The following is a 27,482-nucleotide window of genomic DNA, read 5'->3' as shown; positions in this document are numbered from 1 at the left end:
GCACTTGCTCTCTGTCCTTTCAAGAGCCTAACATGGGCTGGATGAAAATGCGAGGGCTCCCATCACGCAGGCACGTTTATGTGGTTATTAGGGGCTGTTTGTGGTGTGGATGCTCCACAGTGGCAGGGGGTTGGAGCTGGGTGAGCTTTAAGGTGCCTTCCAACCCCAGCCACTCTGGGGTTCTGTGATCTTGTTTGTGTGCTGTAAAAGGGATTTCCTCGATAATACACATGAACCCCGATATGCTTTGCTGTCACTCACCTCTCCCCATCTCTGCACCCCACAGAGCCCATGCGGGCCCCCAAAGGCTTGGCTTTCTCCGAGATCCAGTCCCGGCAGCTGACGTTGCAGTGGGAGCCCCTGGGCTACAACCTGACCCGGTGTCACACCTACACCCTCTCCCTCTGCTACCGCTATTTCGTGGGCACGGGCCACAACCAAACCTTCCAGGAGTGCGTGAAGATGGAGCGCAACGCCAACCGCTACACCATCAAAAACCTGCTGCCCTACAAGAACATCCACGTCAAGCTCATCCTCTCCAACCCCGAGGGTCGCAAGGAAGGCAAGGAGGTGGTGTTCCAGACGGATGAGGATGGTGAGTCTGCTCAGGGAGGTGCATCCCCATCCCTGGCAGTGTTCAAGGCCAGGCTGGACACAGGGGCTTGGAGCAAGCTGCTCTAGTGGAAGGGGTCCCTGCCCGTGGCAGGGGTTGGAACTGGATGAGCTTTAAGGTCCTTTGTAACCCAAACCATTCCATGATTGTATTGTCATCCCCAGCAGTGGGGCTCAAAGGCTGATGAGCTGCTGGGGTGTTTCCCATGGCATGGTGCGCATCCGTGGTTCTCAGCCAGGGGCATGATGGGAATATCTCCTGTGGCCACTGCGCTAGCAGGGAGGGGAAAGGGTCATTGCAACCCCAGGGCTGTGCAGGGGGAGGTGAGCAAAAGGGGCAGCAATGTGGCTGGGGAATGCTGAATGTTTGGAGTGATGTGGGGGGGACAAGGGCACAGGATGGGGGTGTCACTGCAGAAACACTGCCCGTGTCCTTGGAGCAGAGTGCCTGGTCTGGTGGTGGGTGCAAGAGCTGGGTGATGGGGAGCTCCTCCCAGCACGAGTCATCCTTGCTCATCCCTTAGTGTGGAACCAAAGCCTGGCAGGGATAATAATAACAATTAAAACAATGAATGCTTTACACTAAGGTAACATCTTTTATCTGCTTGGTCGCTGATTAATTCAGCATTGCTTCATTCTGCTGTTAACCAGAGCCTGGTGCAGCTTTGCTCCGCTTCCCCCACACTCTTTCTTCACTAAGTTTGCTCTTGGGTGGGTTTGGGTTGTGAAACAAGCTCTGTGGATGAGTGTGTGTTGGTACAGGGTGTCCGGCCCTGGTTTGCTGCTCCTGAAGAGCCGAGCTCTTCCTCTTCAACCTCTGCTTGCTGTGTCCTGGGGCTGTGTCCCCGCTGCTGCCACCTGAGCAGGGCTGATGTCCTCACTGGACATTGCAGTGGTGCTCCAGGACTCCTGGGTTTGCCATCTCTTGCCCCTGCCCAGCCCTTCCTTGTGAGGCCGTACTGGAGCTGGGACTGCTGGAGTGGTCCCCGAGACCTGGCCTTACCCTGCACTGTGGTCCCTGGCTCCCCATCAGCAGAGTGCTCGGGTCATTTTGGGCTCTGGAGATCCAGTGAATGCAGCAGGAGCCACAGGGCAGAGCTGGCTCCGTGTCTCCAGTGCCATCCATCAGCAATGGGCCACATCCAGGGCTGGCATCTCCCTGCTGATGACTCCTCCTGCTCATCACACCCTCTTTGCTGATCCATCAGCATCTCCTCCCCATGCCATGGTGGCTTGGCCTTGAAGGACAGCTGAGCAGCCCCAAAATGTGCTGCGGCCAGTGGGGTGAGGGGTCTCATCCTGCCCTGTGGAAGGAAGCAGCAGTTGGAGCTTGCATAGGGGGTGCAAGGAGCCGCTGCAACCCAGGGTGGGTGCTGAGTGCTGGAGCATCCCTGGCTCTCTGTGTCACCAGCACAAACCGTTAAGCAGGAGGTAATTAATCTCCAGAGCACTTCTTAGCCTCAAGAATCAGTGATCAAGGTGGAAGAACTGATACCTGCAAAGGATCCAGCCGGCTCCAGCCCCGTGCGTGATTCCCAAGGAGAAGCTTGCCATGCAGTCCCCCTGCATGGCACTTGCCTTGATTCAGGACCCGGTGAACATGGGGCTCTGTGTCCACATTGCTCATGGCTCCCGTTTGCCCAGGCTGGCCAGCAAAGCCTGCACAGCTGGGATGGAGCTGGGACCGTCTCCAGGTCCCGTTTCCATCTCTAAAGCCTGAATTTGGCACCTCTTTCTGCGCATCAGCGCTTTGTGCATCCCCAACCCTGAGCCTGCTCGACCGGGGGCACCCAGCTTCATGCTCCTGATGCTTCCTTTTCCAGCTCTAATTGCTTCAGCTGTTCTCAGTGTGCTGTGACTGCTCCAGCTGTTTTCCTATGGAATATTAATACAGCAGCTCCAGATGTCTTTCTGCTATACTGTAATCACTCCAGCTGCTTTCCCCAGCGCCTTGATTAACCGGGGCTTGTGGCTTCCCCCTTGCATTGAACTTGGGGCTATGCATAGGTTTGGTCTTGGGGGAGATGGATTGATGGATATCCACCTGTGGATATTACACGTGGGTATGGTCCAGCATGTCCTTGCTTTCCTGTGAGGGGGATGAGGGTTTGAGCCACTAGAACAGGGTGATAAGCAGCTGCCTGTGAAATTAAGCCAAGGTGGTGAAAGCTTGTTAATCATAGGATCTTTCATTGTGGTTTATATTGGCATGAGCCCAGTTTCTGTTGCAGCATCCACCAGTGCAGCACTGAGCTTGTCTCAGGGCGGGAGGAGCCCTGGTGTGGGCCTCAGAGATGCACCCCCCATCCCAAAAGGGTAAATCAGAAATCCCAGCCTGGGTTGGGTTGGAAGGGACCTCAAAGCTCCTCCAGCTCCAGCCCTGCCACAGGCAGGGACACCTTCCACTAGAGCAGCTTGCTCCAAGCCCCTGTGTCCAACCTGGCCTTGAGCACTGCCATGGATGGGGCAGCCACAGCTTCTCTGGGCACCCTGTGCCAGTGCCTCAGCACCCTCCCAGGGAAGAGCTTCTGCCTAAGAGCTCATCTCAGTCTCCCCTCTGGCAGGTTAAAGCCATTCCCCTTGGCCTGTCCCTACAGGCCCTTGTCCAAAGCCCCTCTCCAGCTTCCTTGTCAACCCCTTTAGGCACTGGAAGCTTTGGGCTGGAAATGGTGTTTCTGGAGCATTAATAATAGGGCCAATCCAAGGGTGTTGCTCACAGCATCCCCCTTGGACCCCAGGCAAAGTCCTGCTGGCTCCTGTGCAGGGCACTGAGAGAAGAGGTTACTGCATCCATAGTTTGCCCAGCTGGTACTCAAGTGCTCCATAGGGATCCAGGGAAGGCTGGTGACCCACAGCTGGAGAGTTTGGTCTATGCCTGCATGAAACAAGCAGACTCAGTCCTGTGTACCTATGACAATACCACTGTAGCATGTTGGTGCTGTGGGGAGGTGCATGCAGGGAGCCAGTTCCCTCCCTTCCAGGCAGGGTGCATGCAGTGCACACCAGAATAAATACAGGCATAAAGAAACCTCTGTGTGTGTGTGTGTGGATGGCAGAAGGGTGTACACACACCTTGTGTGCCCCTGCTGCTCTCAATGCATGCTGCCTGTATATATAAATATAGGTTATATGTATAGGGACACATATTCCTGCCCTAAAGGTTTCCGTATTTCTCTGTGAGTTTAATAAGTGCCTTGTGTACACGTATAGGACATGGAGCCTCTGATTAAATTAACTTGTAAATCAAGTGGAAAGTGTGTATTTGCACGGTGGGAAGTGCATGGAAGGTGAGCCCTCTCTCGGCCCTGTAATTAGATGTGAACGGAGGGGGTGCATGTTTCAGGTACTCAAGCCCACAGTGGAGGATGCAGCTGGTGAATCGGGGTCTTTCCTGAGCCATCGCTTCCTCAACGGCCTCTTCAGGTTGAGAAATCCCATGGTAAAGGAGCCAAAATTGATGCCAGAGCTGCTGGTGGCTGTTAGTGTTTGTGGTTATTAGTGTTTGGGGTGTTAATTAGAGGGGAAGGCTGGGGCACGTCAAGCCTGTCTGCAGCTGAGGATGTTATCGCTCGCCATGGGGAGTGCTGGCAGTCTCCTGAGGATGCTCATGGCTCCGGGAGGGAAATTTGGGTTCTCTGGGAAAAGGAAATCTGTTTTGCTTTTGCTTTACTTGCACTGGTGAGCTCAGGCCCTGGTGATGGCACACGGGGGCCTCGCTGTTGTGAGGTGCCACGAGTGGTACCTGCAGGGTTTGTGCCGAACCTCCCCCTGCCATGGCAAAGTGTCACCAGTGGGCTGGAGCATCACCGCCTTGGGCAGCATCTCCCTGGGGAGCCGCAGCCGGTGCCTGGAGGGGGTTCCTTTAGGGTTTCTTGCTGCATCCGAGCGCATCCCTTCTCCTTCCCCAGTGCCCGGCGGCATCGCCTCGGAGTCCCTCACCTTCACCCCGCTGGAGGACATGATCTTTCTGAAATGGGAGGAACCAGTGGAGCCCAATGGTCTCATTACGCAGTACGAGGTACATCCCGGCTGGATGCAGCTCCCGCATGGGACACGGGGAGGTCCTGTCGGGTATCTGGGGCAGCTGCTGCTTTTGGCCGTGGGGATTAAAGGTGGCCAGAGCATTGCTTCAAGTCTTTTGGAGCAGGGATTCAGCCTGTGTTCATCCTCCTCCTAGCGGGGTTTGTCCCTGCTGGGGAGTCCTTCCTTTGGGGTCACTGGTATTAACCCACAGTGGCTGTTCTGACGAACCTCTGCTTTTGATTTACCCCCAGAAGCATCTGCCAGGCTGCCCCTGGACCATCCCCTGCTCACTTCATCCCCTTAACCCCTTCCCTGCCCACATCTGCGGTCTCTCCCTTCTCCTGTGGTGATGCTCTGCCCTGTCCCTGCAGATCAGCTACCAGAGCATTGAGTCCTCCGACCCGGCCGTGAACGTCCCCGGCCCGCGCCGCACCGTCTCCAAGCTCCGCAACGAGACCTACCACGTCTTCTCCAACCTGCACCCCGGCACCACTTACCTCTTCTCGGTGCGGGCCCGCACCGGCAAGGGCTTTGGCCAGACCGCGCTCACCGAGATCACCACCAACATCTCTGGTAGGTTCCCTTGGCTCCGCGCCTGGTGCTGGGGGCTTCTCCTCTGCAGGGCTGGACTCGGTGTGAATGGATGCTGCAATGGAAGGATGCTCGTGGTAGCCCATCAGCTGGTCTCTGGCTGAGGGCAGTGTGGCCAGCCCAGCGTGCTGGTGCTGCCTGAGCTGTCTGTGTACAAGCAAGGCATTAATTAGGTTTTGTTAATTAGCCTTGCAGTACCTGGGGCTGTTTGCTCATGCCCGTGACATCAGTGCAAATGGGCTCAGATGCGCCCTGATGGTGACATCGGACTGCAGAGCGGATACTAGTGATACCTTGGGGACCACGGGGCTATGCCGGGCACAAGGGGGTCCCCCACCTTGCTCTGGGGGTGCTGCTGGGCTGGCTTGGGTGTGCTTTGCCCTGCGGTGGGATGCTCGCAGTGTGCTGATCTCAAGGTGTATCTCGGGGAGCGCTGGGGTTCTGCTGAGCTTGAGTCCTGCTCCCATCTCCTCCCCTCTGCCAGGCTGGTGTTGATAACCCATGGGTCCTCTCCCTCACTTATTGAGGGGTTTTCTTTATTTGGACTAGCTCACAGGGCACCATTCAGTGATATCTTGCCACGGTTAAGGCTGCTCTTGCCTCAGTTTCCCCCCCTGACTGGGGGCCAGCCCCAAGCACATCTGTGAGGACCAGGACTCACCCTTCCTGCTGTCTCCTGCTCCCTTTGCAGCTCCCACCTTCGACTACGGGGACATGCCATCACCACTGAGCGAGTCGGAGAGCACCATCACGGTGCTGCTGCGGCCGGCGCAGGGCAGGGGGGCTCCCATCAGGTAGGTTGGGGTTGTGCGAGGGTGAGACCCCGACAAGTGGGATGGCACAGCGTGGATGCTGGGGCTCCAAGGGAAGGGCAGGAGCCTTTTCTTCCCAGAGCCTAACCTGTGCTTGGTCGCCAGCACCTACCAGGTCATTGTGGAAGAAGAGCGGCCCAAGAAGCTCAAGCGGGAGCTGGGTGGGCAGGAATGCTTCCCGGTGCCGCTCACCTTCGATGATGCCGTGTCCCGTGGCTCCGTGCACTACTTTGGGGCTGAGCTGCCCGCCAGCAGCCTCACTGAAGCCAAACCCTTCACCGTGGGGGACAACCAGACCTACAGTGGCTACTGGAACCCACCGCTGGAGCCCAAGAAAGCTTATCTCATCTACTTCCAAGCCATGAGCAACCTCAAAGGGGTGAGTAGCCGTGGGACCCCGCTCCATCCTGTGGGATGGCTGGGGTTGGATCAGGCAGGAGCTCAGCGAGGGGCTGGGGAGGGTGTCATTAACAATGGGACTCGTTGCAGATCCCCCTCCCTTGGGCCCCTGCTCTGGGCTCACCCCCAGTGTCCTGGGCAGGGGAAGGTGGTGCTCCAGGTCACCCTTACAGCACATTGGGATCATGGATGTGGCACTCCTGGGCTGTGCTCATGCTGATAGCAGGGGTGGAGGAGCCCAGCCTCTGCCATGCACTGTGGTGTGGACTGGAGCTCAACCTGTGCTGGAGAGACCGCATTCCTGGAGCTAATCCTGGGTTGGAGAAGGACCATTTGGGCAGCAAGAGCTGGGTACACAGTGCTGGGACTCACTGCTGACAGAGCAGCTGCTGCAGGGAGCTCTTGGGAAGCTGCCCAGTTCCCGAGATGCTCTTTCCCTGCCTGTTCTCCTGACGGGACCCCCGGGGACCCCTCTCAGCTTCACCTGCTCCAGCAGCTCCCATCCCACCCGGAGGAGGATGAGCTGTGAAAGCAAAGCAGCAGGACCATGGCAGCATCCTTGTTCCACACGGCTCCATCTTGCTGCAGCAGGCTGGCTTTTGAATCCTTTCCTCTGCTCTGGGATGGTTTGCACCTCGCTGGGAGCCGAGATGGACAGGAAGGATCTCTGCTCTGGCTCACTTGGGCATTGCTGGATGATGACTGTAGCTAATGCATTCCTATTGGGAGGCAATGGATTTATCCCAGCTGCCATCAGACGTCATGGGAAAACTGGATCCCAGTTTGGTTTTTTTTTGTGGGTTTTGTGCCAGATGGAGCAAGAAGCAGGAGAAACAGGAGCTGGTGATCTCAAGGAGAGCAGTGCCGGAGCCCTGGGCACACTGTGCAGGCAGGTCTCGATGGAGCAGCGCTGCGAGCACGGGCATCCCGAGGAGCTGGAGGATGCTCTGGGAAGATGGCAGTCCTGACAAAATGGTGCTTTTTGTTTTGCAACAGAAGTTGGATGCTTGGAAAGATGGAATGTTTTAGCTGAACTCATCCCTAAAGCTGCAGATGCTCCAGCTGCTGGAGGCCTGGCCTGGAAGCCCTCATGGGAGCCTTGGCAGCACGTGCAGAGCACGGGGCTGGGGCTTGAAAACTTTGATTGATGAAAACCACCCCCATGAAGCTCTGAATGCTGACCTGGGAGTGTTTTAGCTACAGATGGTGACATGCTGCTTGACTGGGTCCCTCCTTTGGTGATCTGGAGCTGTGCTGTCCCTTCCATGCCTGGAGCGGTGACCTTGGCTGAATCTGTGGATGCTGATTTAGGGGATGCTGGGGACAGATGGTTCATCAGCATCTCTCGGTGTGCGTGTCCCCAGGAGCTCCTTGGGCTCAGCAGTGGGTGCTGCAGCACAAAGCACCTGCAGACTCCATCGATGTGGGGGTCAAAGCATCAATGGACCAGTGTGGCTCGGAGCGGAGCTGCCGGGATGCTCATCCATCACTGATCCCTGTTTTTCCCTCCATAGGAAACCCGGCTGAACTGTGTCCGGATTGCTCGCAAAGGTGAGCCTTCCCTTTCCATCTGCTGGGATCCCACAGAGGTTGTGGACCTGGATCTGGGGCCCTGTTGGTGTGTGTCATTACCAGCACTGATGGTGCTGTGATGGTTTATCACAGCCCATCCCATGCTTTGGGTTCCCACTTCCTGTTTTTCCTCTTAATGCCATGACTGTGGTGGTGGTAGGAGGCTGGAGTTGGTATTGCTGAGTGCTGAATCCAGGGATGGACAATTTGGGTGTGATGGGAGGTGGCACAAAGGGACCTTCTCACCCCATGGAAACAGAGAGAGGGACTTGCCCGTGGTCATAGCGTGGCACTGCAGAGCCCCATAACACCTTGGTGCTGTTCAGGGAGCAATGTGCATCCTACGGGTAAAACAGTGGTTTCCTGTGTGATGCTGCCACCCAACCTGGAGCCAAGCATTGACCCCTCCTGCCTGTCCTTGTCCCCTGGCAGCTGCCTGCAAAGAGAGCAAGCGTCCCCTCGAGGTGTCGCAGCACTCGGAGGAGATGGGCCTCATCCTGGGGATCTGTGCTGGAGGCCTCATCGTCCTCATCATCCTCCTGGGAGCCATCATCGTCGTCATTCGGAAAGGGTAAGGAGACCTGGTGCCTCCATCCATCCCTTCCTCCCGGCTCAGCCCTCCACCACCCCCCCCAGCACTAACTGGGTGCTACTGGTGGTGATGCTGATCCCTCTGTATCTGCTGTTTCTTGGCTTTGTGCTGCTCGATGGCCAGGATCAGGCTCGGAGGGGCACTGGCTGTTCCCATCCCACCAGTTCTCCCTTTGCTAAGAGCAGATGGGGACCCCGGGGCATGCAGCCCTGCACCCCTCCAGGCCCAAATCACTAAACACAGCTTAATCTGCTCTGAGGTATTGTCCCTGGGCCTTGGATCCTTCTGTGGGAGCACTGCTGCTTCCCTGCCGATGGGGTGGATCAGGGATGGGGCTGTGTATGGTTCCCTTGCATGGAGTGGGTGTTCCTGGGATGAACAGGGAAGGGAAGGTGTTTTCACTATCACCCCTCTGCTGATCCCCTCTGGGATGGCAGAGGAGCACCCAGCATCTCCCAGCACTGGGTCTTCCTGGGGCTGCCTGCACTGGGTGCCCCAGGGTGCTCAGAGCATCCCAGCTCCTCCTGGGCTTGTTTTAGTGGGGAACCACTGAGTTTCCAGTAAATGGGAGCAATCCCTTGGCAGGAGCCTCCAGCAGGCTCTAAAGGAGGGATCAAAATGTGGGTGGAGGGGAGGTTTTCCCAGTGCTGATGATCCCGGGGGACCCCCAAACCACTCTCCCAACCCCATGGGATCCCCCAGCTCAGGGGTTGTGGATGTGACCATGGGGGCTTTCACTTGGGAAGCTCAGTGGGGTGGGAGGGAGGAGGACAAGGGTTTTTCAGGACGCGCATCCCTGGGAGCACTGGGGGGAAAGGGCAGCAATTAAATACCATGCCCATGTAGGGCTCGGGATGATGGGAGGAAAGTACATAAAGAGCCAGGGGGAAGATCTACAAAGCTCTTTATGGCTTCATTCACTCTGAAAGGACTCTTGCTGGTTGCACCCTGTGCACTGCCATTGCTCTGGGATGCTTCCCGTGTGTGCAGCGTCGGGTCTGTCCCTGATGGAGCAGATGCTGGCAGTGCTGATGTGATTTTGGGAGTGATGCTGTGGGTGGGAAGCCATGAGTGTGGCTGCCTCCTTGCCATCACCAGCACTGCGGGCAGGAGGAGGAGGAGCAGCTTTGATTCAACACCCCAGGGTGAACCTGTTGAAGGGCAAAGCAGAGCCACAAATCAGACCTGGTGCTGAGGGCCTTGAGTTTGGGGCTGTTGGGAAAGTGCAATGAGCTCATAAATCTCCTCTGGAGTGTTTTGCTGTTGGAAAAACACTGATGTGGTGGAATGGAAATGCACCCCTGGAATACACTCGCTGGTAATGAATGGTGCACTGGATATGTGACATCCTGACCCTGTCTCCCACTGGGCTTGCCTGGCCCCTAACTGGCTTCCTGTGTGTTTGTGTTCAGTCTTAAAACCTGTGGAATAACCCCCTTGGACCAAGGGTGCTATGGACACCCCACTGCCAGTGCAGTGATTGAGGTCACCCTGAGTGCTGGGGCTTGGGCTGTGCTGCTGGGATCCCAGCTCCTACCTGGAGTAAATAACTATGGATGCAAAAGAGGAACCAGGTTTCTTTACGGTGCATTTCGTTCTCTGGCAGCTGAGTTGCCCCCATAACCCCTTTCCCTATGCCAGAGAAAAGCTGCTTATGCAATTTCTGCTGTTCCCTTTATTTGCACGCTTGCCAGGAGGAACTACTATTCTTATTCCTATTACCCGTAAGTAATTGTCATTCTCTCTGTCCTTCACCCTTCCTCCCAGCCATCCCCCTTGCCCTGCTGCTCCAAGTCCTTTTCTCTGCCTGAGTACATTTTAAGCCTCTTTGGCTCAGGGAAAATAATGCTGCTGAGCTTGTTAGAGACTGAAGGCAGCGTAAAAGGGAAGGGTCAGTGATTTTGGGTTGAATTCTGGATTTTGGCAGTGTCCTGGCCCAACCAAGATGCCACCACAGGCTCAGATCTCTGATTGCTCCCTCGCCTTGTTTAATCCCTGCTCTGGCTTCTTGGGAGTGTGATGCTCAATCAGTTTGGGTTGGTTTTGCCTAAATGTCTTGAATTTGGATGCGAGGTTCTGTTCCAGTGAGAGCTGCTGGGCTTTTCCAGCATCTTCATTAGGTGCCTAATGGGGCACAGGAGCGAAAAGCCTCCCTGGTAGGTGCTGAGCACATGTGCAGTCATGGGGTTCAGCCCATGCCTTGGGGTGGATTTGGTCCCCAGTGTGGTTGTTGGAGCATAAACTGGTTTGTGTTGAAGGGAACTTAAACCCCCTGCCACGGGCAGGGACCCCTTCCACTGGAGCAGCTTGCTCCAAGCCCCTGTGTCCAACCTGGCCTTGAACACTGCCAGGGATGGGGCAGCCACAGCTTCTCTGGGCACCCTGTGCCAGTGCCTCAGCACCCTCACAGGGAAGAGCTTGTGCCTAAGATCTAGGTGATACTGGGGAGGGGATGTTGAGGATGAGGAGCTGGAGTTGCTACAGCCAGTGAGGGATGCTCCATATGGGGCTGCAGCCAGCCTCGGGTACCAGAATACCGAAGCATGGTGGGAATAATCCATCCTGCTCCCTGGAATAACTCGATAGCTTTGGGGGGGATCTCATAGCACCATGGGGTCAGTCCTGCTTATTGTGTGCTTCTTCCCCCTTCCTCCCCTTTGCATCCTGCAGAAAACCAGTCAACATGACCAAGGCCACCATTAACTACCGCCACGAGAAGACACACATGATGAGTGCCATCGACAGGAGCTTCACTGACCAGAGCACGCTGCAGGAGGACGAGCGCCTGGGGCTCTCCTTCATGGACACCCACAACTACAGCAACCGAGGTAAGGACCGGGAGCTGCAGCATCCTCCCTGCTCCCACCCAGGGGTCCCAATAGTCCCAAAATACCCCAGTAACACCTGAAATGTTTATGCAAGTAGCAGGTATTGCACCTGGTTTAGCCTGATGTCTGTGGTGTGTTGCAGGCTTCTCCCTGCCCTCCCTAAACCTCCAAGGACAGCAATCTCATCAGTGCCTATAGTAGCTTTTACTATCACCCATCACTTGTGGGTGTCCCAGGCTGGGGCTCTGCATCTTGACCTCTCAAAGCAGAGCTCTGAGCTTGTGGCTGGCAGGATTGAGGCCATTTGGGGCTCAAACACTGGCTGCAGCCCCCTGAAGCTGGGTGAACCCCAACTCTTCACTTATGCTGAGGCTTCACCCGAACACACCCAGCGTGCTTCTGCTCCATGTTCTGCACAGCCCCGGGCTTTGAAGGGTTAAAGAGCCACCACGTTCGCATCAGAGGGAGACTGATCATTTAACACCCACTGGAGGATGCATCTCCATGCTGATTTAGTTGTAAAATAACTCCTTGAATGCCCCCGTTTCCACCATATGCTAATAACATCTGTTACAGTAACCTCAAGATGCTGCTTACGCACACGGCTCTTTGCCGCCGGCTGCGGGATTAATGCACTTCCCGGCATTGTCTCATGGATAATAGGAGCCCAGAGGGCAAACTTTGCCTCCTCTCAATACATCTAGGTGTATTATTTTCCAGTTACTGTTCCTGAAAGGCTCAAAGCCTCTCAGGGGCCTGAGCTGGGGATGCTGCTCCTCGAATACTATAGGGAAGGGGGCATTGGGGCTCCCATCCTCTCCCTTGCTTTGCTGCTCCTCATCCCTCTGCTTGGTAAAGGGTGGAGGAGGAGATGCAGGGAGCTCAGGCTCTGCTGTGGCATCGTTAGTTAATGAAGGTAAATGAATGGGGTGCTCCATGGCTGGGGGGCTGTTCCCCACCCTGCCTCCGTTTCTTTGCATTCAAAGCAGTCACTGATCCTCATGGACACCTGCGCAGGTCCTCAGCATGTGGAGCTGTTGGCACCTTGGAAGCACCTGCAATGAGTTTCTCATTAAACCCAGTAGCTGGTGAGCCCATCAGGCAGGCCACAGGGTGCAGCATGGCCCTCCTTTGTGGTGCTGTGGGCTCAGCCGAGTGGTGGCATCTTGGGTGGGAGATGTTTCTGGGTGCAAAGGCTGGAGCATCATCATCTCCTTTGGTGCCTGCTGTGTGTATGTGCCTGCACCCATGGTGCACCCACATTGCATGGAAGCACAGGCAGGGGTGAGGGGCTGCTCCTTGCATTCGAGCAGACCAAAACCAACCCAAATCTGGGAGATCTGTGGGTGAGATGGCTCTCTCACAAGGGTGGTTTTTAGAAGTGTTGTTAGGGGAAACCACATCCGGGATGCACCGTCTTGCAAAGCTGCTTCCCTGCAGCATGTGGATGGCATTCCAGGCTGGGTGCTGTGGGATCCGTGCCTGCCACATCTCTTGGCAGCAGCGAAGAGCAGCAGGTTTTGTGCAAACCCAGATTTCAGGATCCTGTGTGGGACCTTGCCCTGACAAGTGAGGTCTTAGTCTGGCTCTGCTGGTAATGACACAGCAGAGGCATAAACCGGGTAAATACTGCGTAAACCTCCCCATTAAACAGCAGCTCCCTTTGTGTCAGTGCTAGGAGTAAGGTGCCAGTTTCTAGCAGTGAGGAAAATTACCTGTTAAGCCGGGCTGGAGACTTTGGCAATGTGATTGTTCAAGTCAGGACTTGGTGTATTTGAGCACATAGCTCTTACTTGTCTGCATGGGAGTTAATTGCCTCCATCGATGTGAAATAAGCTTATTAAGATCTGGTTTCTAAGAGATCTGCTGTGGCCCTAAAAGGCTGTAATGGGCATTTTCAGCTTGTGATGTAGGATGAGCTGCAGGGAGTACAGAGGGGGCTCTGCCTGTGGTCCCCAGTGAGAGACTGCCTGCAGCACCAACATCTCCAGGTGTGCTCTCATCCCTGCGTGGGTGCGAGGAGGTGATGGGGATGCGGTCCAGGGCTTTGCTCCCCTGATGGCCCCTGGTTCTCCATCCCCATCCGCAGGTGACCAGCGCAGCAGCGTGGTCAATGAGTCCAGCAGCCTGCTGGGGGGCTCCCCCCGCCGCCAGTGTGGCCGCAAAGGGTCCCCGTACCACACGGGGCAGCTGCATCCCGCCGTGCGGGTGGCGGATCTCCTCCAGCACATCAACCAGATGAAGACGGCAGAAGGCTACGGCTTCAAGCAGGAGTACGAGGTGAGAGCACCTTGTGCTGGTGTCTTGGGCAAAGCAGGAGGTGGGATGGACAGGGTGGCACGGGTAGGACCTGTGTGCAAGGAGAAGATGCTCCAGACTCGGAGCTGCAGTGCTCCGGACAGCAGGAGCTGGAGCTCACAGCTCTCTGGGCAGGTATTATCTGCATGTGGCAGATCCCTGGGTCTGGATCAGATCCCTGCTCCTGGCAGCTCAGGGTTTAATCAACAGCTTGAACAGGTCCCTGAGATGAGCCAAATCAGCCCTGCCAGCCCGCACCTCTCCTGCCTGCAGTGCATCATCCTGCCTCTCCTGCAAGGGCTGGGGATGCTTCTCCCTTCCTCACATCCTCCTGGCTATAGCCTTAAGGACAGGCAAACCCTCTGCAATCTGGCAGCTCTTGTGAAGATCCTAGGACAAGGGGGAATGGTTTTATACAGAGATGAGCTCTCAGGCAGAAGCTCTTCCCTGTGAGGGTGCTGAGGCGCTGGCACAGGGTGCCCAGAGAAGCTGTGGCTGCCCCATCCCTGGCAGTGTTCAAGGCCAGGTTGGACACAGGGGCTTGGAGCAAGCTGCTCTAGTGGAAGGGGTCCCTGCCCGTGGCAGGGGTTGGAGCTGGAGGAGCTTTAAGGTCCCTTCCATCCCAAACCAGGCTGTGACAATGAGAGGACATGGGAGAGGGTGACCGCAGGTTGTTGGCTGCGCTGTGCCCACCCCACCTCGCTGTGTGTAACAGAACGCGCTATCCCCGCTCCTGTGCCGCAGCGCACCCGGTGGGGTTGGTTTCCCGACTCCTCGGTGTCCCACAGCTCTTGCAATTGGAATTTCCCAGTGAAATTACTGTTTAATGCCTGGCTCTTTCAAGTGCACGAGCTTTTGCTTTTCCTTCGCTCCCCTTTCATGTATTGGGCAAACCAGGGCTGGCGATAATCGCTAGTGCTCCTTGAAAAGCTGCTGTATGTTCTTGGAACTAGTCATTTGAAAGCACTCAGATATTATAGGAGGGGAGCAAACATGTAATTTCCTTCCACTTTCCTCCTCTTACCCCAATCTAGGAATGTTACTGTTATTACACAGAAACCTGTTCTGTGCTGGGGAGCGAAAGGGGCTGGGGAGGTGGAAGAAAAACCCACAACCAACCCTGGGGAAAAAAAAAAACCCAACCAGGCAGTGTGTAATTTGCTGGAAAATGGGGCTTTTTGTGGATGCAACAGAAGCATATTCCTGGGAGAGTGCTCTATGGAGCTGGGGCTGCAGGGCACAGGTGGTGGGATGGAGGGGCCATCCTGTCTATCGCTTCCCAGGGAGGTTTGGAGCTGGAGAGGGGGGACCCCACAGTCTTGCCCTTGGGTTGTGATGGCCATCCTTTCCTTACAGAGCTTCTTTGAAGGCTGGGATGCTTCGAAGAAGAAAGACAAGACCAAAGGGAGACAGGATCATGTGTCGACATGTGAGTGCCTTTAGCAAAGGCTTAGGCACCCCAAAGAGACTTGACCCCACTGGAGACAGGATGCTCCTCACCAGTCGGTGTGGCACAGCCACATTGCTCCCTGCTGTATTTAGTGCCATGGGTTAGTGGTGGGGAATGGTTGGACTTCATGATCCTAAAGGTCTTTTCCAACCTGTTTGGTTCTATGATTCTGTGATGTTCCTGCAGGGATGGAGACATCAAGCTCCAGGAGCTCTGGTGCTCTCCACCAGAGACATCAGGGAGATCCCAAGCCCTGGGACCCGTGGGTGACACCCTGTCCCCATGCTCACAGGGGTGCTGACAGTCCCTTCTCCCCTTGCTCTGCAGACGACCGTCACCGGGTGAAGCTGCACCCGCTGCTGGGTGACCCCAACTCTGACTACATCAACGCCAACTACATCGATGTAAGTGGGGATGGTGCCTGTCACTGGGGGGTCTGAGCTTCAACAGGAGCTTCAGATGGACCCTGTGGGCTGCCAGGGTCTGTCCAGCAGCGTTTGGAGGAGCTCAGGATGGGCTGATCTGTGTATCCCTGAGATCTGATCTACTTGTGTTCATCAGCAGTGTCTGCTTGCTGCGTGTCTCCCTTCTCTGCTCTGCTCTGTCCTTCTTTCCTCATTCCCTCTCTCTTCCCCTATTCAATCCTCTCTTCCCTTGCCTGCTCTTGTGGCCATGGATCTCCATCCTCCATGGGCGGAGGATGCAGAGGTTGACAAATGACCAGCTTGGGGATGCCTCCTGATCCTGTCAGTGCATGTGAGTCAGGGCAGAGCTCAGCCCTTATGTCCTCCAAGAGTGATGTCCCTTTCACCTCCTCCAATGCTGAGACATGGGGAGGTGCAGGAAGAGTCCCTTGGGCACAGGCTTGAGCACCTCATGGAGGCAGCAGCAAATCCCACTCTTCCTTCCTGCACTGAGGACACGGTCTGTTAGTGGTGGCCTGATGCCACCGTGATGGGTTCCGTGTGCCCAAGCAGCATCCCAGTGTCTGTCCCCTGTCGCCTTGTGTCCTTCCTCCCCTGTGGCTCTAACCTGTCTCTTGTTCTGTGCCTCACTAATGGCTCTGTCTGATCTTTTTCTCTCTCAAACCTGTGTCCCAATGGGATCGTTAAGATTCGGATTAACCGAGAAGTAAGTAGATGGTTTCCCTCTTCTTTCTGCTCCCATCTCCTCCCAGGCATCATACTGGGTAGTGTGGTGCTAAATAGCACTAGGGAGAGGCAAGGCTGGTCCAGGGAAGCGAGGTCTCCATGGCATGTCCTCTATGGGGTGATGAAGAGCAGGGCTCTTGTGCTCAGGTTGAATTCAACCCATGAAAATCCCCTGTGAAAGGACCCACGGTGGATGGAGAAGTCACCATTACCTCCATGTGTGTGATGTGGTTTAACCCTGCGGGACCCATGGCCGAGGTGTGGGACACTGGGTCCCTGGTCCCTTTAGCAGTGGCCTTGCTGGGATGCACATCTTGGGCTGGCACATCCCTGTTAAGAGTTGGGAATAGTCCCAGCAAGCAGCTGGGATGAAGGAGGGAAGCGGGACCATCACGTGGCTGCTGTGGGATGTGCTATCAGTAACAGGGCTCTCGTGGTAGTGTTATCATGCTACCAGTGATGCTGGTGGTAGCAAGAGCTGGGATAAAGCTGGTGGATCCTGGGATGGCCTGCAGGATGCTGCTGGGGATTGTGGTGCAGAACAGGGATGAGGATTGGGCTTTACATGAGCCTTTCATTGCTGTGGGAGGTGCAGGGTGGCTGCTGGGTGTCCTCTTCCTGCTGCAGTGGTGGGTAGCACCGCACGAGGGGAGTTGCTTCCAGTTGGGTGCCACAGTCTTCCAGGACTGTGTCTCAGCACTTGAGTATCCCAGTGTTACCCCAGTGTTCCCCAGCTTTGGACTGACGTCTCTGCTTCCCTTGCAGGGCTACCACAGGTCCAACCACTTCATAGCCACACAAGGTGAGTTGCTGCCTCCATCCTCACCCTGCTCTCTCAGCCAGCAGCTCAGCAGCTCCTGATTTAGCAGCTGGGTTTCATTCCCAGTGGGATTTAACCTTCCATGGTCAAGAACGGGAGGGAATGGGCCGATTTGAGGCCAGATGGGATGGTTGAAATGTGGAGCAGCTCCCACCCTTCCTGCTGCCCCATGGTACTGCACAGCCACGGAGGAAAAGGGTGAATAAAATGGTTTGGGGTGTTAGGGCTGTGGAGGCAAGAGGGGAAACGTGGTGGCATTGTGGTGCTGCCCTGACCAGGTCCTGGTGCTGCCTGATCATGATCCTGAGGGTGAAAGGTGGCCTTTCCTTCATCCCGCAGGCCCCAAGCAGGAGATGGTGTACGACTTCTGGCGCATGGTGTGGCAGGAGCACTGTTCCAGCATCGTGATGATAACCAAGCTGGTGGAGGTGGGCCGGGTAAGGACCGCATCCCAGCCTGCTCCCTCCGGACTGCAGCTCTGCCAGAAGCCTCCTCCACGGAGCCAAGACCCCATCCCATCGTCTCCTTGCAGGTGAAGTGCTCCAAGTACTGGCCGGATGACTCCGAGATGTACGGGGACATCAAGATCACGCTGGTGAAGTCGGAGACGTTGGCTGAGTACGCCGTCCGCACCTTCGCTCTCGAGAGGGTATGAACCTGCTCCTGCCCTCATGGGGGAGAACCGACCACCCAAACCCTCTCTACCCATCACTAGATTGGCATTTACCAATACCTGATTTATTACCCTAATGTGGGGCTTTCACCCTTGGTTGAGGGGCAACTTCTGAACCCTGGGGGTACCGGTAGCTTCCTCCCTTTGTGTTTTCCTCTCCTCTGTGACCTGCGGTGGGATGAGAGGCTCAGCCCTGCTTTGGTTTGGGTTGTGTTTGATTTGCATGGAGCATCGTGTAAATGTGACAGAGGTAAAGGATGCTTTTATCCTTCAGGCTGGAGCACAGGTTATGTGCCCATCACTCTCCACTGTGGTACCCGGGAATGGTACTGGTGGGATTTACCCCTTAATCTACAGGAATGTGAGATGAGTCTAGTTACAGGGCAGGTAGCAAAGGTGCTGATGAAATGGACCTGAATGAGACCTGTGGCAGCCTTCTCTTCCTCTTTGGCTGGTTTTTAACCCTCTTACACCCAAAGAGGAGGGAGCTGTGGGGCTGCTGAAGTGGCCCTGCTCCATCTGAGCTGGCAAAGTCATGGAGTCACAAGCACATTCCATGCTTTTGGGGGGACTTCCTGAACCTCCTCACTCCATCTCACCCTTCCCTTGCAGCGGGGCTACTCGGCCCGGCACGAGGTGAAGCAGTTCCACTTCACATCGTGGCCTGAGCACGGTGTCCCCTACCACGCCACGGGGCTGCTGGCCTTCATCCGCAGGGTGAAGGCATCCACGCCGCCCGACGCGGGCCCCATCGTCATCCACTGCAGGTACCCGTGGGGCAGAGCCAGCTGTGGGGGTCTGGGATAGGCTGTGGAGGGTATGGATGGCCCTGGCAGGGATCAGGCTGTGTCTTAGGTGGGTGCTCAGCGTCTGGCTCTGAATGATGCTAAAATCAGCAGGGTTCAGAAGCTGTGGCTGCCCCATCCCTGGCAGTGCTCAAGGCCAGGTTGGATGGGACATGGAGCAAGCTGCTCTAGTGGAAGGTGTCCCTGCCCATGGCAGGGGGTTGGAACTGGGTGATGTTAAGGTCCCTTTAACCCAAACCAGTCTGTGAAATGTATGAATGGGGTTACAGCAAGGGAAAGCTGGGCACTGGGTGGGATGCCCCTCTACTGCCCAGCACCCGTTACTGCTGCCCCAGGACTGGTGCTGATGGTCAGGACGCTGGGTGTGGATATCCACAGGATACCCAGCAGGACACCCCAGGGCTGTCCCCAGCAGAGCTGTGAGGACACCAGTGGCCCATCTGAGCAGCAGCAGTGGCTTTCTGTGCCCTGAGCAGGCAGGGGTTAATGGTTCTTCCTCTGCTGGGCAAACAAGGAGGAGCTGATGAGTAGGAGGGTATTTTATATTTCTTTTATTTGATTTCTCCTTGTCAACTGCCTCATCAGTATTCATTCACCAGCCACAGCGCGTGTGATGAGTGCCCCTAGCCTGTAATCACTGATAATCACCAGGAGTGATTCATCAGGCCCAGAAATTAGGATTTCATTGGAAAAGACTGTGTAGGAAAGGAGCAGGGGGAGCAGTTCTGTTCCCAATGTGTCACCGGTGAGTTGCAGCATCGATAGGTCTTTGTCTGTGAGTCCAACCATGCCAGGATTTGGGATAGCTTTGCTGCTCTGGGCATCCTGCTGGGCTCAGCCTTAACCTGAGGGTGGGCATATTCAGACCCACTCAGTGGCAGGGCACTGTGAGGGCTTGGAGGTGAGCATCCCTCTCAGTCCTCTTGGGATGGGATCCCGGAGGTCTGTTGGCACTCAGATGGTTTAGTGGGTGGTTTTGTTGCAAACCCCATGGTTTTTCCTGTCTTAAAGTAAAAATGAAGCTTAGACACGGGTGCCCACCCTCTCCCTCCACAGCCTGGCCATCACACACACAGTGTGGTGTGTTTGGGTGAGGGGCTTTAAGGCAGAGCTGAGCTGTGCTTAGGGATGGGTGCGAGGTCCTCGGCAGACCTTGCTCCGTGCCCGCTGGTGTCTCAAGCTGCGTGTGGATGCTGTGCCCATGGGAGTGTGTTTGCTGTGTTTTCCTCCTCCATCCGCAGTGCTGGCACGGGGAGAACTGGCTGCTACATCGTCCTGGATGTTATGTTGGACATGGCCGAGTGCGAGGGCGTTGTGGACATCTACAACTGCGTGAAGACCTTGTGCTCACGGAGGATCAACATGATACAGACAGAGGTGAGCGGATGTAATGGATGACCATGGGGCTGGTGTCACCCCACCAGTTGTGGGGTCTCATTCCTCTCTCTTCTCCTCCCCCCCGCCCCAAAAGGAGCAGTACATCTTCATTCACGACGCCATCCTAGAAGCCTGCCTGTGTGGGGAGACCAGCATCCCTGCCAGCGAGTTCAAACCCACCTACAAGGAGATGGTGAGGATAGAGCCTCAGAGCAACTCCTCACAGCTACGGGAGGAGTTTCAGGTGAGCCCCACAAACCTCTTCAACACCCCATTGCTTCTCTCACCCTCCCGGTGCCCACCACCACCAGGACAAGCAGTGGGCAGGGTGCAGACAGGAGCAGAGCTCAGGGACCGCGTGTACCCACAGACCCTGAACTCGGTGACTCCCCACCTGGATGTGGAGGAGTGCAGCATCGCCCTCCTGCCCCGCAACCGGGAGAGGAACCGCAGCATGGACGTCCTGCCGCCCGACCGATGCCTTCCCTTCCTCATCTCCGTGGATGGAGACAGCAACAACTACATCAACGCGGCCTTAACTGATGTGAGTGTGCTGTGGGGAGGGAAGGGGGCTGGTTTGGGTTGTTCTGGGCAGCTTTTCACTGCAAAACCTCATTTAGTGTGAATTTACTGCCTCGTTTTGCACAAGGGCGCGTGGGAAGCTGTGTGGGCTGACGTTGTGGGGTCCTTCTCCCCTTCTTTTATGTGGCAGCATTTTGCTTGTCTTGAAAGAGCTTTTCACCTGCTCTTGCAAGCTGCAGACAAAGGGGCTTCAGTTGTTTTGCAGGGAAAATGGAGCACAGGAGGGAGAGGAAGCTCTGGAAGGGGTTGGTAGCATTGAGTCCCATGTGCTTGCCAGCACCCTGCCGCGCATCCTCCTGCCCATCCTCCTGGTGCAATTAGGAGGCTCTGAACTGCTCCCAGAGCCCTCGTGCATCCCCTTGGTGCAGTCAGAAAGGACACCCGTGATGGCAAAGCAATTTCCTACCTGCTGACAGCCACAAAGCAGAGCAGAGAGGATGCTGCAGGCTCCGAGCCCTTTTATCACCAAAGCCACTTGCCTCTCCTTGAAACGAGCTGGGCGCTTTGCACAGGCAGCGCTGAGCCCCACTGCACCTTCCCTGGTCCCAGCTGAGCCCTGGCACCAGTTCTTCACCCCATTTATCACACTGCATCGTTGTGCAGAGCTCGGCTCCCTGGTACCTGCTCTGGCAGCAAAAAGCAGTTTGTGAAGCCTGAGGAGCAGCACCCACTGGGCTGCAGGCTTTGGCTGCCATGGGATGGGAGCTCTGTTTTCAGCTTGCTTGGTGTTTGCGCATCCATCCTGGCTGTCAGCCTCACTGACTCTCCCTTAATCTCTGCTGCAGGGTCAGAGAATAATACTGATTTTTATAGGCAGAAAAAGCCCCTTGGAAGAAGTTTTCACTGTGGGGGCAAAACCCTTCCCTCTTTGGGGGAAAAAAGCACTAAAAAGGCCCATTTCCTTGAAGTGCCTCAGTGCTTTGCTCTGTCAGATGGGTCTGTGCTGCCCCACATCAGGCCTGGTCAGCACCTGATGAACCCCCCCTCAGCCCCTGCTCTCATCACCTTCCTCAAGGGTAGGAAGCTCTCCCCTGGAGCAGGGGTCTCGCTGCTGCCCCATGGCCAGGGCTGGGGGGGAGAGGTTTGCAAAGGCATTCCCAGGAGCTGAATGAGGAGGTTCTGCAGCAGCCGGAGCCCTCCCTGTTCGGAGGGAGCTGTGATTCACAGGCACAGACATTTACTGCTCTCTTCCTGTACCTGAAGAGGCTCGAGCTCAAGTGTGTTAATGCAAAAACCTGATTGATTCAGTGTTGAGCTCGGCTGTTCGGCAAGCTCGGTGTCAGGATGACCAAGGGGACAACTCCTGTTCAAAGCATGAAGGAGTGCAGTGATTTATTATTGCTGGAGGTGGAACTGCATGATCTTCAGGGTCCCTCCAACCCCAAACATTCCACTATATTCTATGATGTTGATTTATTTCCCCCTCCTTCCTTCTTGCAGTCTCCGAGGGCCTTTGATTTGAGGGTTTCCTTTTCTTTTTCCAAAATACATTGAGCCAAGGGCAGTGGTTGCCTCTCTGCTGCTCTCAGTGCCTGGCAGCACTGGGGCGCTGTGGGTGGGGGGTGATGCCATGGATGATGCTTTAACCCAGAGCCAGGGTGCAGAGCTCAGGGCTGGGGCCACCATTTCTGCTTGTTCTTGGCTCAAAGGTGATGTTTCTACACAAATAACTAGGAAAGAGAGCAGGAAGCTCTCATCCTGACCAGGGGCAGGCATCACTCTGACCTGTTTTCATAGCATCCCCCCAGCACCAGTGCTTGCAAGGGACCAAGGCTGTGCCAGGGAGGCCAGCTCTGCTCCAAGGTGCCTTTGGTGCCATGAGCACCACTGCCACATCCTTCATGGTGCTCCTCTTCCCTCTTTGCAGAGCTACACCAAGAGCGCTGCCTTCATCGTCACCCTGCACCCGCTGCAGAACACCACCACCGACTTCTGGAGGCTGGTCTACGACTACGGCTGCACCTCCATCGTCATGCTCAACCAGCTCAACCAGTCCAACTCTGCCTGGGTGAGTGAGGGCTGGCCTTGTCCTGCTCCGTCCCCATCGCCTCCGCAGGGCTGCAGCCCCTGCGTTGCTCCTTCCCCTCTGCACGGGGACGTGGGACTGGCTGCAGCGTGCAGGATTTACCCCCTGGAAGCGCATGGGTAAGGATGCGCTCAGCAGCAAACCAGCCGGGTTTCGTTGCACTGGTGTTCTGTTGGAGCTGCTTTATTGTACCAGGATCGTTGTGGATGCCCCAGGGAGACACAAAGTTAACAACAAGTATAACCTTGTTGTTGTAAAGAGCTAGGTTTTATCCTCTCCTCTTCACAAAGGGGAAATGGAGGCACAAGGGATTTCCAGCTTTTATGTTCCAAGGGCGCTGGTGGCTTGTGAATGCTGCTGTATAAACCAGCCCGCTGCAAAGCAGATATCCCATGGGATTTATGGTGTGGTGGGATCTGCCAAACTGAAGAGGAGGTGTTCATTGTCACCTAGGGGAGAGGGGACAGGAGCAGGGCTGCGGGGGGCCATGCTTAGCCTTGCTTTGCTCTCCGGGTGCCCTGCTTCCCAGGGGGATGCCTGGAGTGCTCTTGCTGCCACCAGAGCAGATATAAAAGCCCGTTACAGGTCTGTAATGTTAATTCAGTGAGGAAACTTACGGGATTTCTACATAAAATCAGCATTATAGACTCTTAATGGATGTCTGAAGACTTCATTAGCTGCCTTATTTTACGAGTTGAGATCACATATTCAATGTAAATGACCCAAAACAGCAGTTGTGCCACTTGTCGCAGGGATGCGGCTGGATGCAGCACCAGTGCTGACTGGTGTGTAAATACAATAAATATGCTCTTATTTAGATATATATAAGTACTGGATATGTGCAGAGTTATCCCCATCCAGCACCTCTTGTCTGCAGCACAAACATCAGCTCTCAGCGGACCACAGCAAGATGGATTTGATTTCTCTCTCCCAATCTCTTCTCTCATTCCATGGCCTAGATATGCCCTTCAGCCTCGCAGGAGCCGCTGCTCTTGTGCCATCCTCCCCCAGCTCCCACTTCCCTGATGTGGCCATTGTCCCCTGCCACCATCCAATGGGAACTCTGCCATTTTTCATCGTTATTCAGCCCTGCCTCGCTCCCCGGGCATCTATTCCTTAGGGATGTCTCTGTTACAATATTTAGCTGGATCTTAAATGTTTACCAGTTTAGGAGCAACAGGTAATAAATCAACCTTTACAGCAGGCAGCTCCGAAAGGTGACTTGGAGGGTATATCCCTCACTTGAGCTCCATGTTGCCGAAGGAAGTTTTAATATCCAAATTATAGTTGGGAGTCCAGAAGGCTTTGAGATCTTGGAGATTTATAGCCCCTATTAACAACCAATTATTTCTCAAAGCCATTTGCCATGCAGTTAGGCCCACGCCGTTAGGTGACCTGAGATGCTAAATGCCCTGTTAAAGTGAGGTGACAAACATCATATATTCCGTGTCGGTGCTGGTTTCTCAGCTGTCACAGTGTGAAAACAATCACATCTGTGACCCTTGGACCGAGCCATCCATCAGTGCCATGGTGGACACGTGGAGGGGGAGCAGGATTTGCTCCTTTCCTGGGGTTGATGGGATGTGGTGGCCGTGGGGCGAGGGGGACTGTTATCCCACGTTGTTGTTGCTGATGATGGAAAAGCAGCTTCTAAAGCCAGTGGGGTTTGAGAGCAGACTTGGAGCAGCCAATGATCCTCCATCGTTGTGCAGGATCAGGCCTGTGCTTACTGGCGCTGAGGCAGGGCCCATCCTGCATCCTCCTGGACCAGCAAAGTCCATCTCCAGGAGCACCAGATGTTGTGTTTGTATAGTGGGGAGATGGCTGTATGGGTGCTGGGGGTGGCCTGGGCCTTTCAGCTTTGATCCCTCAATAAGCGGAGGGATCCTCTGCCCATCAGTGCCTGTGAGCCCTGTGGAGGGTCCAGCATCCCGTCTTGGGGCCACCCCTGGTACCAGCAGCTCCTCTTGGTGTCCAGCACCAGCTACTCCAGTTCACTTAATGGTGCCTGTGATCCACGATGTCCTTTCCCTGGTGATGTTCAAGGCCAGGTTGCAGAGCCTTGGGCCCCATGGTCTAGTGTGAAGTGTCCCTGCCCATGGCAGGGGGGTGGAACTGACCTTAGGGTCCTTTCCAACCCAAACCAGTCTATGATTCCCTGTGTCCCAGCACATGTTCCTGGTCATGCTGAGCTTTACTTCTCTCCCCAGCCTTGTTTGCAGTACTGGCCCGAGCCAGGGCTGCAGCAGTACGGCCCAATGGAGGTGGAATATGTCTCTGGAGCAGCGGATGAGGACATCGTGTCCCGTCTCTTCCGAGTCCAGAACATCACACGGGTGAGGGTCTCTCCTCTGGCTCCATGGGTTGGGGGGGCTTCATGTGTGTCTGTGTGTGCCCACGTGGCCCCATGAAGAGGTGGCTTCAGTGGGGCTTTAAATCTCAGCCAGGAGGCTGAGGACAATTCCCCAGTGGAGGTCATCGGCCAGATGGGAATTCGGGAGCTTGGAAAGGAGCACGTGGCTTGGCTGGGAAGGGAGCTGGGGTTGTAGGAGATAAATCCTGTTTGGGCTCTTAACACAGAGGGGTTTGGTTCACTACTGGGAGCATCTGGCATTGCTGGGTGTCAGCAGAGAATCCTTCAGCAAGTGCTTTGCTCTCAGGTGGCCGGGTATACTCCGTGTTCCATTAAAATGCAGTGTGATTGGAATCTCTGGATCTAAGGAGAGATTTCCTCAGGGAGCAGATCACTGGCAAATGCATGGAGCTGCTCCTTGCCAAGCCTTGCCTGGAGGGGAACCAGGAGTTGGGGGTGTCACAAGTCCTCCAGAGCCAGACAGAGCTGTCACCTGAGCTTCAGAACGGATCCCAAAGCTTTCCTTCCTGGGCTGTCAGAGGCGTTAGCTCCTGGTTTAACTCCGCTTGTATCATCTTCCCCCGTTGTCTTCCTGGCTTCCAGCTGGAAGCACAGACTCGAGCCCGGGTTGCTCAGCCCATCCTGGCCATAGCAGAGCCCCAGAAGGGTCAGAAGAGCCCCTGTGTGTTTGGGGTGTGCTGCTTGGAGCAGGCACCAAATGCTCCCAGCACCCACTCGCCAGGTTGGGGCTCCCTGAGGAGCCTCAGGAGTACCCAGTCCTGCTGGTTGGAGATGCTGGTGCTCACCCCATGCATCAGGCATCTGGAAGTGAGTGCCTGGAGCATTCCAAGAGCTGAAGAGCCCCATCTGTTTCCCCTTTCTCCTCCAATGTGTGCTCCCAATGTGTACCACCAAGCCCCAGGATGCGGCTGGAGTGTGTGACCCACGGTTTCATCCCATCAGGTACTCCTGATGCTCCGACTGCTTCTTCATCCCTGGCAGTGCTCAAGGCCAGGTTGGACACAGGGGCTTGGAGCAAGCTGCTCCAGTGGAAGGGGTCCCTGCCCGTGGCAGGGGTTGGAGCTGGATGAGCTTTAAGATCACTTCCAACACAAACCAGGCTGGGATTCTATGATTCCGAGCAAATACATCTGCTTGCTAAGTCCTGGCCTGGTTTAGCTTTGTGGATGTAATCCTCCTCCTGGAGCCTGCTAACCAGATTAGGTTTTCAACCCTAACCAGATTAGCAGGGTATTAAGGCGTTCTTCCACCGCTCCCCTCCTCTGTGGATGGCAGCTTCTCATCAGCCTCCTGGTTTACAGCAAACACAACAAAAACACATCCCCTGGGACCTTCTGCATGTGATGGAGAAGCCTTAGGGGAGGCTCAGGGGCCTGGTAACAGGTTTTGGGAGACAGAATCAGCTTGAGATGCTGAGAGTTAGGATAAACCATGCCAGTGGAGCTTCCCCCGGGTGGGTTGGGGTGGTGGAACCAGTGTGAGCTGTGGAGGAGATGCTGAACCGCCCCTCTTAAAGTACCAGGAAAGGGTTTTTCATCTCTTCCTTTACTGTCAATGTGTGGCAACCCCCTCTTGCTTCCATCAACCCTCCACTGGTGACCAGTGAGGGCAGCCCGTGGGTTCAAGCTGCTGAGGTTTGCTTTTCTAGTTGCAGGAGGGGCACCTGATGGTCCGGCATTTCCAGTACCTGCGGTGGTCGGCGTATCGAGACACCCCAGACTCCAAGAAGTCCTTCCTGCACCTCCTGGCCCAAGTGGAGAGGTGGCAGAAGGAAAGCGGCGATGGCAGGACTGTGGTGCACTGCCTGTGAGTGTCAGCTGGAAGGGAGCAGGTTCTGGTGCTGGGGGAGATGCCACCAACGTATACGTGTCCATAGTTCTGCATGGAGAGCCTCTGAACAGCTCTCAGCAGGGTGACTTTGTCCCCTGACGGTGCTGCTCACAGTGTGAGTTCTGGATGAGGCATCTCGTGGTCACCGTGTCAGATGTCCTCCATGAGGTGGATGCTCACACAAAGACCCGTGTGTGCTCCCCTCAGATGGGACCTGGCACGTTCACAGATGGGGAGAGCCTTTAATCAAGCATCAGTTACACCCTCGTCTGTCTTCATTAGCTGAAGGAGAGTTTGAGAACATGCTTTATAAAACACTGGCATCATGTTCTCTCTCCCTCTCCCCGTTCCCCTTTTGCTGCCAGGGATCACAAGTGGTGCTGTGGGATGGTTTCAGCCTGGGATGGAGGGGTGGGATGTGGGATGCTTCCTTCAGCCAGCACTACCCAACAGGTCATCAGCCCAGAGGCATCCTGCAGATGAGAGGGTGGTAGAGGGACACAGTGGACCTGGTCCATGGCAGGGTTGGCAGCTAAGCCCAGAAGTCCAAGATCCAGCCCTGATGGTCCATAAAGGTGTTTTCATGCTCTGCTGTGGCTCCTGTGAGGGCCAGAGGGCAGCATCACAGCTCCTTCCACCACGTGGGTCTGGTTCAGTTCCCCCTGT

General features: G+C 55.6%; 1 protein-coding gene across 3 annotated transcripts in view; it reads left to right on the top strand.

The window, feature by feature from the left end:
• The window catches only part of PTPRU (protein tyrosine phosphatase receptor type U), a 55,736-nt gene that overhangs the window by 23,936 nt on the left and 4,318 nt on the right, over nt 1-27,482 (top strand). Inside the window, exons 8-30 of one of the 3 annotated variants that reach the window (XM_062611417.1) lie at nt 287-595; nt 4,521-4,630; nt 5,007-5,208; nt 5,918-6,020; nt 6,144-6,417; nt 7,952-7,988; nt 8,442-8,580; nt 10,296-10,325; nt 11,272-11,429; nt 13,519-13,709; nt 15,084-15,156; nt 15,505-15,581; nt 16,291-16,308; nt 17,094-17,130; nt 17,488-17,585; nt 17,681-17,797; nt 18,434-18,588; nt 19,869-20,004; nt 20,099-20,248; nt 20,375-20,548; nt 22,454-22,594; nt 24,823-24,948; nt 26,635-26,792. In XM_062611417.1, the coding sequence (XP_062467401.1) occupies nt 287-595; nt 4,521-4,630; nt 5,007-5,208; nt 5,918-6,020; nt 6,144-6,417; nt 7,952-7,988; nt 8,442-8,580; nt 10,296-10,325; nt 11,272-11,429; nt 13,519-13,709; nt 15,084-15,156; nt 15,505-15,581; nt 16,291-16,308; nt 17,094-17,130; nt 17,488-17,585; nt 17,681-17,797; nt 18,434-18,588; nt 19,869-20,004; nt 20,099-20,248; nt 20,375-20,548; nt 22,454-22,594; nt 24,823-24,948; nt 26,635-26,792 (3,013 nt within the window). The remainder of the gene's footprint in view (nt 1-286; nt 596-4,520; nt 4,631-5,006; nt 5,209-5,917; nt 6,021-6,143; nt 6,418-7,951; nt 7,989-8,441; nt 8,581-10,295; nt 10,326-11,271; nt 11,430-13,518; nt 13,710-15,083; nt 15,157-15,504; nt 15,582-16,290; nt 16,309-17,093; nt 17,131-17,487; nt 17,586-17,680; nt 17,798-18,433; nt 18,589-19,868; nt 20,005-20,098; nt 20,249-20,374; nt 20,549-22,453; nt 22,595-24,822; nt 24,949-26,634; nt 26,793-27,482) is intronic. The other 2 variants (XM_062611420.1, XM_062611418.1) reach the window with 2 other exon arrangements.

This window comes from Pezoporus occidentalis, unplaced genomic scaffold (assembly GCF_034315485.1).
Source record: "Pezoporus occidentalis ecotype Australia unplaced genomic scaffold, CSIRO_AGI_Poc_V1 ctg153, whole genome shotgun sequence".
Taxonomy (NCBI): domain Eukaryota; kingdom Metazoa; phylum Chordata; class Aves; order Psittaciformes; family Psittacidae; genus Pezoporus; species Pezoporus occidentalis.
The sequence above is the reverse complement of the archived record's forward strand: the minus strand, read 5'-3'. Positions and strand labels throughout refer to the sequence as shown.